This window comes from Artemia franciscana, chromosome 12, assembly GCF_032884065.1.
Source record: "Artemia franciscana chromosome 12, ASM3288406v1, whole genome shotgun sequence".
Lineage (NCBI taxonomy): Eukaryota > Metazoa > Arthropoda > Branchiopoda > Anostraca > Artemiidae > Artemia > Artemia franciscana.
The window spans coordinates 2,074,323-2,090,962 of NC_088874.1; the positions used below are offsets into that span (position 1 = coordinate 2,074,323).

General features: G+C 33.3%; 1 protein-coding gene across 1 annotated transcript in view; it reads left to right on the plus strand.

Moving 5' to 3' along the window:
• Positions 1-13,501, plus strand: part of LOC136033571 (armadillo segment polarity protein-like) — a gene marked incomplete at its 3' end in the record, with an annotated part of 60,905 nt that extends 47,404 nt beyond the window's left edge. Inside the window, 4 exon segments of the mRNA XM_065714328.1 lie at positions 262-435; positions 5,699-5,849; positions 7,281-7,435; positions 13,399-13,501. Coding sequence (XP_065570400.1) covers positions 262-435; positions 5,699-5,849; positions 7,281-7,435; positions 13,399-13,501 — 583 coding nt within the window.
• Between the last annotated feature and the right edge of the window lie 3,139 nt (positions 13,502-16,640).

Genomic DNA, 16,640 nt, shown 5'->3' on the forward strand with positions numbered 1-16,640 from the left:
GATGTTCACGCACATCCCCACCTATGGGAGGGAGGGAGGTAAGACCTGAGAAAAGTAAATTTTAGAGAAAATCTTTACGGTTAATGCTAGGAGTTGGGGGAATTATCCTCTGTCTTTGTTTCCATCCCCCCATGGTGCAGTAGAAACAGACGTAAGAAAGGAAGTAAAAGTAGTCAATATAGGCTGTTAAACGGATAGGCGGTTCTGTCACTTACCTTGTAAAAGCTTTGATTTTTGCAAACCAATGTTCTATCCTTGTAGAGAGCCTCTGTTGCCAGCTCTGGTGGTAGTGGAACACTTCCGCCTTCGCATACTGATGGTGTTCGTATGGAAGAAATCGTGGAAGGATCTGTGGGCGCACTCCATATCTTAGCAAGAGAAGCTCACAATCGTGCTGTGATCCGGGGATTGAATGTCATTGGAATTTTCGTACAGGTATTTGAGCTTCTAGATATTTTGATATGTTTGTTCAATAATAAATTTAAACAATAAAACCAAATACGTAATCATACAATAAAAAAGAATCTTGGCAATCATCCTAAACGTTAAATTAAACTGACGAACGATCGTCCATCATTGGCTACTCGCCAAAAACCAAGCCAAAGCAATGTGCCATGCGCAGCCAATATATATTTGCAACTCACTTCTCAGACATCCACCAGACAAGAGCATTAAAAAAAAATCTAGGAATTACAACGTTTCGACGATTTTCCTAAAGGCACCAAACGAAGTATTTAGTATTCAAGGCAACCGTGAGGCAGCCAGAGATTTGAAATCTGATTGGTTGACTGAATGGAATTAGAACGTTGCGATAATTATAAAGATATGTAGAATGGTTTGAGGTAAGAGATGAACTGCAGAAAAAAAAACGAGAGGAGGCTGATTCCCCTCAAAACGGTCCAGTAAACGGTTTTGGCCGTCCAGTAAAACTACGTAAAAAGGTCAAACATTGGCATTTGAGCAACAGAAATGTTTTTGGCCCCAAAGTGTTCAGTTGGCCAAAATCAACCGTTCAGAAATACCCTTTTTCCAGGTAAAAGTTGGGTGGGAATCTCGAATCTAAATTTCTGCAGTATTTTCTAGATTAAAAGATCGTTTTCAATTAATTTGAGTCCAGGAAGATTGGAAATGACATCAGAATTGAAGATTCAATCACTTACTACCCTAATCCGTCCTAAGCGAAGTCATAAATCAGAATCTTAATTTTTGCAGTATTTAGTGGATTGAAAGTTCATTTTCTATCAATTTAAGTCTGGGGGACCAAAAATGACATTAGAATGGGAAAATTCCGTTACTTAGTATCCCATATCTATATTTTTCAATTGTGTCTTATATAATTATAATGCCACAAATGGTATTTTTACCCCTTCTGACATCGCCTAGGGTAGATATGGGAAGGAGTGATAGAATTTTTCAATTCTGATGTCATCTTTGGTCTCCCCTTACTTGAATTACATAAAAAAACTAGTTTTTTTTAACTGAAAGTAAGGAGCGACATTAAAACTTAAAACGAACAAAAATTACTCCGTATATGAAATGGGTTGTCCCCTCCGCAATCCCTCGCTCTTTACGCTAAAGCTTTTAATTGTTTTAAAAAGCAGAATTGTGGCAAAGAGTCAAACTTTAGCGTAAAGAGCGAGGGATTGCGGAGGGGACAACCCATTTCATATACGGAGTAATTTTTGTTCGTTTTAAGTTTTAATGTCGCTCCTTACTTTCAGTTAAAAAAATTAGTTTTTTTATGTAATTTCTGAACGTTTTTGAATTAATGCATGTTTGATTTTAGATCTCCACACATAAATTATTAAAATTAAAATTCTCTTAGTTTTGATCAGACGATTTTGAGAAATAAGGGATGGGGAAGGAGGCCTGGTTGCCATGCAATTTTTCGGTTACATAAAAAGGCAACTATAAATTTTAATTTCTAACGAATTTTTTTATTAATAAAAAATATACGTAACGTAAGAATTAACTTACGTAACAAATTTTTATATTCTTTAATTTGTGTTATGTATATGAGGGGGTTTGTACCCTCGTTAATACCTCGTTCTTTACACTAAATCGTAAGTTTTGTACCAATTCTTTAAGAATGACCCCTGAATCAGAAAGGCCGTAGAATAAATAGTTGAAATTACTAGAAATACTATAGCATCCTCCTAAATACCTCGCTCTTTATGCTAAAGTATTTTTAGAACCCCTCATATGCGTAATAATCTCTGTTCGTTTTAAGTTTCAATGCTACTCTTTACTTTCAATTGAAATGGTTTTTGACTATGCGGAACAAAATGGCTATCTCAAAATTTTGATCTGTTGACTTTGGAGAAAAAATGAGCGTGGGAGGCGGCCTAGGTGCCCTCCAATTTTTTTGGTCACTTAAAAAGGGCACTAAAACTTTTCATTTCCGTTAGAATGAGCCCTCTTGCGACATTCTAGGACCACTTGGTCGATACGATGACCCCTGGGAAAAAAACAAACAAATAAACACGCACCCGTGATTTGTCTTCTGGCAAAAAATACGAAATTCCACATTTTTGTAGATAGGAGCTTGAAAATTTTGCTATGGGGTTCTCTGATACGCCGAATGCGATGGTGTGATTTTCGTTAAGACTCTGTGACTTTTAGGGGGTGTTTTCCCCTATTTTCTAAAATAAGGCAAATTTTTTCAGGCTCGTAACTTTTGAAGACAAAAACTAAATTTGATGAAACTTATATATTTAAAATCAGCATGAAAATCTGATTCTTTTGATGTATATTTTAGCATCAAAATTCCGTTTTTTAGAGTTTCGTTTACTATTGAGCCGGGTCGCTCCTTACTACAGTTCATTACCACGAACTGTTTGATTTCTATGTCATTTTCAGTCTCCCTGGACTCAAATTAATAGAAAATGACTTATCAATCCAGAAATTATGGCAAAACTATAAATTCAATACCCCCCCCCCCTTTCCCTGAACAAAGGGGTATTTATGCACGGCCGATTGTGGATATGCTACTGAGCAAATCTTTTTGAACATTTTGGTGCCAAAAACATTTCTGTTGGTCAAATGTTGGGTTAAAACCGTCTTTTTACTGGATTATTTAGAAAAAGCGTTGCAACATCCAGTTTCTACCCTAATGAGCCTTTTTCCTAGTTTCTATGACTAGCTTTCCATGAGAAGTGCCCAGGGATAAAGTTTCCTAGTCCATCTTTGGTCTTTGTTGTCCCCATTTTGGGGGGGGAGCCATTATCCAATCCGAGGACTACAGGATCATCAATGTATAGTTAAAGAAAAATTAAAGATGCGCGTGAAAGAATATGAAGAAAGTTCAAATCAATATTAACAGAAATGTTTGCTTCAAGGATAAGGATCCTCTCCTTCTCAGATACCTTAGAAAGCAGTATCATAAAAGAATAAAAAGTTGAGTTCCTTATAATATGGCAATTAGAGTTCTTAAACTGGATTAAACAATTTTTTTTTTAAATCAACCCAGGTCAAACATTTGTTAAGCTTTCTAAGAATTCCAAGATACCTCGATATCCTTCTTTTAATTAGAGTAAAATGGTGCCTGAAGGAGAGATTTTCACTAAAAAGAATACCCAGGAACCGGTCACTAGGTCTTCTAACAGAACCCCCTATAAGATGAGTTTCCTATAGTTGAGGGCGAGCCTTAAAGCGCGTGTCCATTTGCCAGATTCTGCAAGTCTGCCAGAAGGCCGAATCCGTAATCATTGTGATATCCATTTACGGTCATTTGGCAAAATATTTAAATAACAGATTCGTGCGTGTATAAAAATAATGGATGTGCTGCAAATTTAGAAATAATGATTGTGTTGCACTAGCTTCGCTAGCAAATTCAATTTACAATAATTTATCAAGGTCTAGAAGGAGGTAGCTTTATTGAAAAAAGGATTTGGGTTGTACATTTGGGTATTTACACAGCTATCAACTGCTTCAAAAGTTAAGTCACTGTAAAGTTCTCGATAATACCTAGATTTGTCTGAATTTCCTTAACAAGAATGTAATTACCTTTCATATTTCAAACACAGACAATGCTGAATATGTTAAATGCACTGATAGTCCATAATGGAGCCTAATCTTGGAAACACCTTTAAAGCTTGAGCTTTTTGGAAAATGCTGTCCAACCCTGAAAGAAGTATCTAAATCATGGACAGACTTAGTTTTGAATAGATTCTATTGAAGAAAAGCTATTTTAATCTGATTTTAGTCAACCAATTCTAACCAGTATAGTCCTAGTTATCAGCAGTGGCGTTGTTTTGGGGAGGGGTAAGGGTGCAGCTGCCCTCCCCCAATAATTCGAAAAAAAATATTATACAGCCCATGCCCCTTGACTCTCTAGATGTGGACCCCTTTTCTCCCCCTAATAAAAATGCTGGAGCTACACACCTGGTTATCAGCCAATCCCAACTATCTAAATTTATATACATCATTGTCAAGATTAATGATATATTATTCCTTGATATATGCATGAGATTTGGCACTGTCCTAGAAAGTCTTACCCAAATAAAAGTCAACAGAATCAGTTAAGTTTTGTAAAGAGTCAAAGGGCTATCCCTGGCCCCACTAGGGAGGGGGAAGGAGGATGGATGCCTATTATATTTATAAACAGTGTTGAAAGGGGATTAAAATGGTTCTCTTCTTTCTGTACTACAGTACTTAGTTTAGATGAGACTGAGCAAACGCTTTTCAAAGCAGTAAAACTTGTAAATGTGAGTTTCACTGAAATCTTAAAAATCTTAAAATAATAAAAAGGTATCATTAGCCGTCAAAAGTTCAAGAAAGAATCTTACCTAAGATTTCATGCACCTAACTGTAATATACCCATGCTTGCTTTTCATGTCTTCCTTTCCCTTCCTTATCAGAAGATCTTGATCGTCCTCTATTGTGCTGATCTGTTTAGTATATAATTCTTATCTTTATGTCTGTAGGGAATCTCTTCTCATAACCATTATCAACCATCATAATTGCCAAATCCTCTCATATTAGAATTTTATTTGCCATTGAACAAAGTTGCTCATAAAAATCCTTTCACATTTGTTTTAATACAGATTTCCGTACCAATTTCTTAGAACAAAACTTCTGAAAATATTTACAGGAGTCTTTTATTTGTCTGGTAGGTATTTTGTATCCACCAAGTTTGATCTCCACTACCCCCGATTATGCCATCTTGCAGAAAAAGCAACTTCGAAGGTTGCAGATTTGCAGAATCTGCCGAATGAAAACGCACTTTGAGAAATTTGTGACAGTATCAAAAAGGTCGACTCAGCAACATTTATTTCCAGTGAAGCGTCAAACCATAGAATGACTCGTTCAAACAAGACAATCAATTTGATGCAGATCTCAGGCCCCGTTCTGACAACAGTGCCGAGGGCACTGTCTTCAGGGAAGGCAACTAGAGTATCCTTATTTATGAAATCTATGGGCATGGAAAGATTTGGGGTGACATATTTGATAACAAACTATTGGTTTTTGGTTCATAACTGGGACAGTAAGATCCTTAAAATAAAATAAGAACAGAACTGGCCTAGAGCTTAGCCTTGCGGGACGCCAAACTGAATTTGAGACAATAGATATTAACTTAAGTTGACGATGAATTTGAATATTTGTCAGTATTAAAGTTCTAGCTAATGGACATTTTGTTGATACAATCAAAGGTTGTAATAGAGGTACTGTCTTTGTAAATATTTCTCACTTTTTATAGTTGTTGTATAACGAAATCGAGAACATTCAGCGTGTAGCTGCTGGTGTTTTGTGCGAACTAGCTGTGGACAAAGAAGGTGCAGCTATGATTGAAGGGGAGGGTGCTACTGCTCCTCTCACTGAACTGCTTCATTCAAGAAATGAAGGTGTCGGTAAGTTTTCTTCTCTTTTATTTCTTTTTATCCATAACCTCTTTTTTGAAGCTGATCCCTTATTTTTGTCGTTCTAGTCATCTTTTGTCTCAACACGATATTTTGATTCCTCCCAAGATGTCAATACATTCCTGGGAGCTGACTCCTAAGTCCTACTTTCTTGGAGTCATCACGTTCTTGTGCTGACTCCGAAATAGGTATTATATGTGGTAAAGCTATCAGCTTGTTTGTGACGTTTTTCTTATGATTTATAAATTTGTCATCTGTGACTTTTTTTTCTTTTTTTTTAATATTGGGTTTCATTATTTATTATTATATAATATGGGTTTTATATATATATATATATATATATGTTACATATATATATATACATATATATATATATATATATATATATATATATATATATATATATATATATATATATATATATATATATATATATATATATATATATATATATATATATATATATATATATATATATATATATATATATATATATATATATATATATATATATATATATATATATATATATATATATATATATATATATATATATATATATATATATATATATATATATATATATATATATATATATATATATATATATATATATATATATATATATATATATATATATATATATATATATATATATATATATATATATATATATATATATATATATATATATATATATATATATATATATATATATATATATATATATATATATATATATATATATATATGTGTGTGTGTGTGTGTGTGTGTAACATATATATATATATATTTTTATATATATGTAACATATATATATATATATATATATGTATATATATATATATATATATATATATATATATATATATATATATATATATATATATATATATATATATATATATATATATATATATATATATATAGTCTTTTATTCTTGTTTTTTTTTTCTGTGTTTTCTATTACTAACCTTGTGGTGGGCATATAATGATGTACATGCTTTTGATTTTATTAGTGTTTGTTCATTTTATCTGAATAAGCATCCATATATGTATTTTTTTTTTTATTATTATTATTCGGTTTGTTACAAATGAAGGGCGGTAGGTTGCCAAAATTCCTGCCGTTTGGCAATTAAGCTGGGGTCGAACAAAAAAAAGTCCTTGAATGGATTTGAAAGGGTCATAAAAATATTTAAATGACGTTTTGAGTACATGGGAGGGAGTGAAGACCGAAGGTCAGATCATGGTGGAAGGGGGTAGGATGAGTTTGCGTAGCTGTTTAAGGTGGCTATTTGCTTTGATAAATTCGTAATAGTAGCATTAATTTTTGCTCAAAATCTACCCAAGAACAACTGCAACTTGTTGTATACGATAGTCAATTAGAATTATTTATGTTTTATTAAAATTTCTATAATTTTAGCAACCTATGCTGCTGCTGTTCTTTTCCACTTGGCTGAAGATAAGCCACAGGACTACAAGAAACGACTTTCACTGGAGCTTACTAATTCCCTGTTCCGAGACGATGGTACCATGTGGGCTGGTAATGATTTGGGATTGATGCCCCCTGATCTTCAGGTAGATTTCATCTCTATGTAAAGAGTCGCAGATACGGTTTTCCATTTTGTCCTTCTTTTCAGTTCTTGCTTTTTCCTTTTATTATCTTTTTATTTCCTGTTTTTACTTAGTTTCCATTTGCTCTTAGGTTTCAATGCTTACAATCTTTTGTTTTTGTATAATTTTAAAATTAAAATTTACATAGTTATAGATAGATTATTGAAGTTGTTAACTGCATTAAATTTTTAGTTTTAACAGATGCATTCCACATATGTGTAAATAGTTGCGGACATCATTTATATTGTTTTTTATTTTGTCTTTTTTTGCTTAGTTCCCATTCACTCTGCTTATGTTTTTTCTTCAATGATTATAATATTTTTGTTGTATAGAAAACTAAAATTAAAAATGACATAATTATAGAAAGATTATGGTAGCTGTTAACTCCATTATTTTATTAGTTTGAACGGTTAGATTCCATCTCTGTATAATTAGTTGCATGCAGAATTAATACTGATTTCCATTTTTACTGTTTCACATCTTTTACCTTTTTTATTCACTTTTTTCCTTGACTTCTATCCATTCTGCTTAGGCTATTTTATTTATTGTTTTTTACTTTTTGAATGCTTACAATCTTTATATTTGGAAGAAAACTAAACTTAATAATGCCGTTTTAACAATTATGTTATTCATGAGGCATTAATTCCTCAGCCAAGTGGTTAACAGGTTCCTAAGCCTTGGTCCTTCAGAACAGGGGTTCGAGTCCTGGTGCTGCTGGTGATTTGGTTTGGAACGGGGGTCAGTGGCGTGACTTTGCAAAACTCAGCTAAAGTCGACCCAGCTCTGAATGGGTGCCTGGAGAAAATCGGGGGGAGGTACAAGAAGGCAGCCCCTAACCCCCCATTGCACTTCCCGGATGAAGGGTAATGAAACGCAGATCAGGAACGCCAGTAGGGACTGTATAGTCCAATATCGCATTCTTTACATTTTTGTTAGAAAATATAAATCATAGTTTTGCCTCTTTGTTGGTCTTTTTAGTGTTCCTAGATTTCCCGTCTATTACCTTTTGCTTTTTATTGCCTTTATTCTTTTTCTTGAATAGTTTCTATTCATTCTGCTTGTTTTTTCTTTCGATGCTAATCTTTTTCTTTGGTACAAATCAAATTGGAAATGATATATCTATAAATAAGTAACAATAACTATAAAAAGTAATAAATCATCAGTTTTGACAATTTTGTTAATTATAAGAAATTATTCATCATTTTTTATAGGCTCTTTATTTTAACTTATAAACGGAAGTGACACTGTGTCACTTTTAATTGTGAATTTAATTTTTAATAATTAAAATTATTTTAATAATTAATTTTTTTTAATTTTTGAAGATGATACTTTTTTTTTCTTAGCTTTGTAAAAAGGTTACTATAATACAATTTTTTTCGTGTGTATAAAATACAAATTTTTAGTGTGTTAGTTTCTTTTCTTTGATTTAACATAATATTTCCCCGAAGACGGCTATTAATAAGAATTCCTTATTGTCTTCTTATATTTTTATATCCAGTATAAAATTCTTGGATTTCGCCAATTAATATTTGTATACTAATTAATGAACTAATATAATTTCTTAAACCATATTGGCCTGCCATAACAAAGAAAGAAAAGGATCAAAATGGGGTTTTTAAAGGCCAAACGAAAATACTGAAGAAAACAAAGAAAGCGAATATTTCGAGAGAACAACCGCCTGTCTTCTTCAGCGCAAAAAAATAATATAATCATAGTAAAAACAAAAACCAAAACAAATATGAACTTCCATCGGCGGATACTAACGAACAACTCATTTGTTAGTATCCGCCGATGGTAGTTCACATTTGTTTGGATTTTGTGCGAATCGCGGACATTGGTGAATAACTCACTTTATTGTTGTTAGGTATTTTTTTTACCTCTTATAATTTTTCATCTTTTATTGAATTTTATTTATCTTTAATTTTTGGCGTTTTTTTCATTGGTTTTGTTGTACTTTCCGCGTTTGTTTTTTTTTGGTTTTGGTTTTTTCCTTTATTATATTATTTTGTTCGCGCTTAAGAAGAGAGGCGGTTGTTCTCTCGAAACATTCGCTTTCTGTGTTTTCTTCAGTATTTTTGTTTGGCATTTAAAAACCCCGTTTTTTATTGTTTTCTCTCTTTAAATTAATGAACTATTAGTTTATTAATTATTATATAATTTAATTATTATATTACAATATTGTATTAATAATTATAGTTATATAATAATTAAATGAATTGATAAAGTAATATTTCTATATTAATTGATAAAATCAATATTTTATACATATGTTATACTTTCATTTGCAGTTATTACATCAGCATATTAAACGCTTTGTTCGAATCCGTTGCTGTGTTTTTATTTTATTTATTTATTTTATCTCCATGTTAGTTAGATGTTTGCATGCAAATATAAATACGTGTTTATGTTTCATTTTATTTTCCCCATCACACAACTTTACGCCATCGTTTCTGCAGAGCTGGTGTTAGGTTTTTCTTGGGGGAGGGGGGGTACAAATGCAGACTTTTTCGCCCCTGCCGCATCATCAATGCTGTAAATTTTACAATTTTTGCCCTAAAATATTTTAATTTAAGCTTGTTTTGCCGCCCCCGGGCATGTCGCCTCGAGTATTTGCCACCTGTTGCCCCCCCCCTAGATCTGGCCCTGCGTTTCTGAGAGATTGCATCGGCAAGAAGGCACAGTTAGACAGAAAAAAAAATCAAATGCTTAGATGTAAAAGAATTGTTTATTTGTAATTAAATAAATTTTAATCAAATATACGCACAAATCCAAAACTTTGTATGTATCAATCGATAACTAGTGAGACATTTAGGCTTTACTAATAAAATTGATAATTAGGCTCAAAATATCATTTACTAAAACGGGGGGTAGGACTTTATTTTTTATTTATCAAGGGGTTGTTATGTTAGTTGAATTTAGAGAAAATTTAGAATTTAGAGAGTGGATAATGGGACAAACACAGTCCAAATATATGTTTCCAAATCCTGTTTCTAAGCACATTGGCTATAGCAATTCAAAAAGTTAAGTTAAGTCACCGTACGACTTAACACACTTAGCACCAATAACATAATATTAGCACTAATTGCTCTAATCTATATTGCTGTAACGGCTTGGGGTTCAAGATGTTAAGTCGGTTATATTTTTTTTCCAAAATGCGTTATATTTCTTCCTCTAAAATACAGAAAGCATCGGGTTCGGGTTCAAGATAATCAGTCGGTTCTATTTTTTCTAAAGTGCGTTAAAAATCGTCCTCTAAAATACAGAAATACTTGAAATTTAGGGCTTTTTACTTCAATTATTTGTTTGTCTCATCTTGGAAGCCAGAAGAGAACAGCTCTTGTGCAAACAGGTGCTCGTCAATAGTGATCCTAGCACGCTTCCTCTGCGTCAAGCTCCTCTCGTCAATGGTGATCGAAAATCCTAAAGTACATATTTAAATCCAGGACGTACACAAGGGGTGGGGGGGGGCTGGGTATCCGGCCTCCCCCGAGAAATCCTAAATCTTTCGGAATTTCTGAGCATTCTTTATTCAAACTATGAGAAAGGTGGATTTTGTCATCCCTCCTGAAAAAAATTCCTACATTCTAGTCCCTGATTCCAGTCCCTTAGCTCTCTTCTAAATTTATGTAAATTTATATTGAATATAAAATTTCTAATGTGTAACATACTGGCTTTAGGATTACCTTGGTCTGCAGGATTGCCCGGTTTTAGCCCGGTCTATTGCCCGGGTTTTATTGCCCGGTTTAAAGGAAATTTATCTTTTCTGTCTTGACTTAAAATAAAGATATCTGTTCAAGTGACATATCTTATGTTTGAGATAATACTACTTTTAAATGGTGAACTCCACTACTTTGATGGTGTGTAACTGTAAGTTAAATGTTAAAATGAAATACAATTAAGTGCAGCATGCATATCCTGTAAGATGACTCCTTTCAATATTCACAGATTTGACAAGTAGGGTAAATGGGAAGGGGAGCCTCTTGCCTTCCTCGATTTTGAAAATACGTTTTTTTGGTATTGTCATGGGAAAATTGTGTTTCTGGCATTTTCGTTGAAAATAAAACAAAAATTGCCTTCCCCTAGATTTTGAAAAACACCCCCCCCCCATTTCCGTGAATTGATGCCCCCGGACTTGACTCGTCCCTTGTGGAAAAGATATACTCACTATCCTCTCGAGAAACAAGAATAATGTTACAAAAATATGTAAAATAGGAAATAAGAAATATTCCCATTTAAAATTCGGTAAAAACAAAGCTACTGGTAGCTATCATTCTCCCCCCACCACAAATGTAGCATAGTTTTTGGGGTGTGATGGCAATGAGCTTTGAAGGCCTGAGTCCTGATCCAGGAATATTAGGTTCACCCTCATAATAATAATACTCCCCCCTCCAACCTTTGACATTTCCCCCGTGGTGATCATGCCTCAACTGAAAAAAGGCAAAAGAAAAGAAAAACCTCTGTCCAATGAAATAACATAATATTTTAATCGTTTCACTGTATCACGAAAAAATGATATCCCGCATTTTCTCTTCAAATAACAAAAAAAAAAAAAAATGATTATGATCTTCTGTAAATGGATTTGTACTTAACACCATGTGACTCTGTTGTCTGGACAAATGTCAGTCCAGACTGTCAGTCCACAAATGTCACAAGTCTGTCCACAAATGCACAAATCAAGTCCACAAATGCCACAAATCTGTCAGTCCACAAATGTCAGTGTTGAAAGCAGCATGAGTGTAATATCAATTCACGGACTTCTTTGTTGTTGTTTTTATCTGTGCTTCCTATGAAATAAGTTCCAGTGTATACGCCTGTTTAGCCTAACATACAAAAAAAAGAACAACTGTCTATGCAACTGTGAATTTTCGGTTGAAAGAAAGAGAAATTGCATCTAAATAAAATTAATTGTTTTTTTCAAGAATACAAGCGTTTGTCTCAGCTTAAATGTGATGCATTTAAGCTGAATAATTTACGCGAGGGTCTTGACCCTCTATCCCACCCCTGACAAAGTTAAGAATCGTTGATACCATAAGTGAAACAAAAAAGAAATCTTGAATATTACTATTTCTTGAAAAGGGGCTTTTTTAACGAATTTCACACAATGATTTTTACTTTACTGAATTTTACTGATTTTTTGAATCTGTCAAGAAAAGAAAAGGAACAAAAAAGTCTTCAAAGTCACAGTAATTGCTCAAATAATAGTTTAAAAAGGAAGAAAATAGGGATTTTATTTTTCGTTTATCTGGCCAAAAAATTCAAAGTAGATAAATAATTTATCATAATATAAAATTTTCTGTAGTGTTTATGATTTTTTTCCCACAAGAGGTCACTGGGAGGGGGGGCTAAGCTCACTAGCTCTCCCTCGGGATTAAGATTGAAAACAGAAGTTTGATCAGATATTGAAAAGAAATAAAGAAAATATACAAAAGTAAGAAATATTTACTGAAATTGTAACATACTTGCAGTTCAACGCTCTTGTATTCTTGGAAAAAGCGTAGCGTAAAATTTCTCAACAAATTTCCGTAAATTTTTGAAAAAAGAAACTAGATCAATACAGGGAGTGTTCGTACTGGGTGCATTGGGGCTACCAGCTACTTGACCTCTCTAACGCCACGCCCGAGTCACTGGCTGTTTCGTTAATTTTACTCGCATTTACATTTACTCGCGTAAATTTAACCCGTTAAACATTGTTTAATTCGTATTGACTGAAACTCAAAGGACACATACCTTCCATTTGCTAAACAGTATCAATTTTGTTACCTTTCCTACGAAACACAATTGGGGGAAGAGCGAGCCAAAATCTTTTTACTAAATTATGTTTTTGCATGTTTTTACGTAGAATCACGTTTTTGCATGTTTGCGCTCCCCTAGCATGGCATGTTTTATATTTTGTTTATTTATTTCACGTTTTTGCTTTGGTTGTTTAGGACGTACTTGGTTCAGAACCTGCTTATGGCACCACAGCATATAGTAATCAAGGACCCCCAAGTGTTCACAGTGGCCAAGAACCTGGCACCTATCGACACCAAGGTTAGATATTACCCACGTTTCCTTTTTGACCGTTTCATTCGCCTATACTTATGCATCTGAATTTTAATTCTTGTCCATAGCTAAGATTATTACTTCTACTGCTACTAACAGATCCTCGCGGCGTAAGATTACCTGAATTCAATACAGCTCACTTTTGACAGTTTTTTGGCTATATTTTTGTTTCAGTCCTCGAGGGAGATGGTTTAGATTGCAGTCCTCAGAGTTTATAGGCGCACCTTCATCCAGTGTGCTGGATTGCTCAGATTGGCAATCTGTTTACTGGCAATTACCAAGTTGTAGTTACCACATTTTCAGTGTTAAAATTACCAAAAAGTTATGCTTCTCTTTTTTCAGTATAGTTGATTGGTAATTTTTGTATCTTCTTTGTATAGTTAATTGACAATGATTTATAATGAAGTTACAGGTATGTTTTATGAATAATTTTGCTTTCGAACCGTTATTCCCAACGTAGGGCACAGGCCCCATTAGTTGAGTATGTCAATATTTTGGTGGGTCATCTGCAGGACGTGTACCCTTCGGCGACCCCAACGTAGGGCACAGGCCCCATTAGTAGAGTATGTCAATATTTTGGTGGGTCATCTGCAGGACGTGTACCCTTCGGCGACCATACTAGGGTCTTAATTGAAAAAGAACAGTAAAAAATCAAGTGAATGACGTCACATCCATATGTATTTAAAAAGCAAAAAAAAACAAGGTTGTATTTTAATGACGTCATGCATTGTATAAAAGGTGCTGAATAAAGACCAGAAATTGGCATAATTAGTATATTATACTAGTATTAGATTAAGAAAAAAAAGTAAGTTAGAATATGCCAACAGGACGACTTGAAGAAAGATACCAAGCTAATGACCTTTTAAGCGTCTTCCAGGTGAATACGCGTTAAATTTTGAATAGCAAAATTTAGATACCACGAGGGGATGTCAGGATTTTAGAAAAGCCTAGGTTGGGCATGGCCCAAAATTGGTTGCGAACCACTGCTTTAGAAGGAGGAGGGGCCGCTGAACAGTACAAAAATCCAGCTTACCATGTGAAAGTTAAACATGTGCAAGATGTTTCGGAATTAGTTGGACCAGGAGCTAGTGATTCAACCTCCAACCCATCCCCCTTCTAAGATACGACTTTTCTGGTATAAAGATGGCTATATACGAGGTATATAGCCGAGAAACTAACTTACATCTTGGTACTAAAAAACAAAACGAAGTAAAAAAGTTACTTTAAACTAATCAATACGTATCCAGCCGGAGATGGCCTAATCGGGTTGGAGGTCAACCTTCCAATCGCCCCCCCTCCTTGTTTACGCCGTTGCTGTTATAAAAAGATTACGAAGAATATATGAAGAGTGTACGAATGACGTTCGAAAAGTAATTTACATTAAAGTAAAGGGAAAATATTATTTTAAACTACTCAATACACATCCAGCTGGGATAGTTGGATGTCTTTGCTGTTTCTCGTTCACATAAACAGCAAATATAGTTGTAAAGTGGGTATGGATATTTGCTACTAAAAAAATAGTGTTAAATAGAAAAAAAATCGGGACCCCTTCCCTCCTCTGAAACCCTCAACCTTTCTATATTTCTTGGCATTAGTTTTCAAATTATGAAAATGTATTAGGTCCAAGCTCTAAATCTATACATTACCAAAAAAATAAAATAAATAACTTTTAATAGATTAGCTGTGCTTTGTCAAAAATAAAGTAAAATACAACAGACTAAAAATACAGGTCAAAATTGAGTAAATAATGTTTAAAAATTTTTATGCTGTGGCATTACGCTAAAAAATTTATGTTAATTTTAAGAAAAAGTTTTAGTAATACTGGACTTGAGTCGTCACACCCACTCTGAGGTCAGTTAGATAACGGTCTCAATTCAGTTAAGAGAGACCTAGTGGGAGCGTTTTTTTTTTTTTTTATATATATTTCTCTATCCTTGAAAAATCTGTTTTATTACAAACAAACATTACTAAATAGTGACTCTACACTATGAAAGATATAACAATTCTGACTGTGTTTTAGAACTTAGAGAATATATTATTTAAAACCAAACCACATATTTTACTAAATTATTCTTGGTATAAAAAAACTAAATTTGTATTCCGGCGAAGTAATAATATATGGGATGTTGAATGAAATTTGCAAATGGATCAACAAGATCAGCGTAGTGTATGTGTCGATCACCTTATACTCTACCCTTGGCCGGGAGTGTTGTACGGTTGTACTTCGCCGGAGTGCAAATTTAGTTTTTCCCCTAAGGATATCTACTAAATTACAAACTTGTTTTGGGGGCCACGTGTATCATTCATTTAATATAAAGCTTCTTTTTCTTTTGTTTTTTTTTTATAGATAAAATACCAATTGAATTAGCCAATTGAAAAACCCTGTTTTCCTGTGCTGTTTTAAATAAACAGTTCTCGCATTTTAGGTTGTAATATAATATACAACCTAAGCGAATATTTTGGTCCTAAACTAAAAATTGAGTTTTAGGTGATAACTTTATTATATTTTTGGTAAGAATTCTGAGACTTGTCTTGGGGGAGGGAATAATTCCTTATATTCCTTTTCAATAATTATTTTCCTTTTTTCTAATTCCTTTTTCTACAATTAGCCATGACATGATGCCCACAACTATTCCATTTTAATTCTAAATTCAGCTGTCAGTGTATCTACTCGTATTTCGAGTAGCATTTCAATAAATCGTATTTTAAAAGACATAATTCTACATTCAGTACCAGTATAAGAAGAGATTAGAAACCTTAAAACTCTCCATCTTTTTCGTTTTATTCTTGGCGATTAAGTATTATTCTATGTTTATAATATATTATTCTATATCTTTAAAGTAGTCTTCATGATTCACGGAAATCGTGTAATAACAATAATGATTTGCTTTTGACAAAATTTTACAATAAAGTAAGCGGAGTAGATTGAACTAACAAGGAAAAGAAAATACAAGACAAAAAAAAACTCATATCTCGGGCAGAAAGAACTGAAGTAAATAACGATAAGAAGACAAAAGAAAATCAAAGACAACAAAGACCTTTAAGATTTTAAATGCTATAAATACTTTAACAATTGTCTAGCATCGATTTATATGATAAGCAAGACAACAGTATTTAATGCTAGACT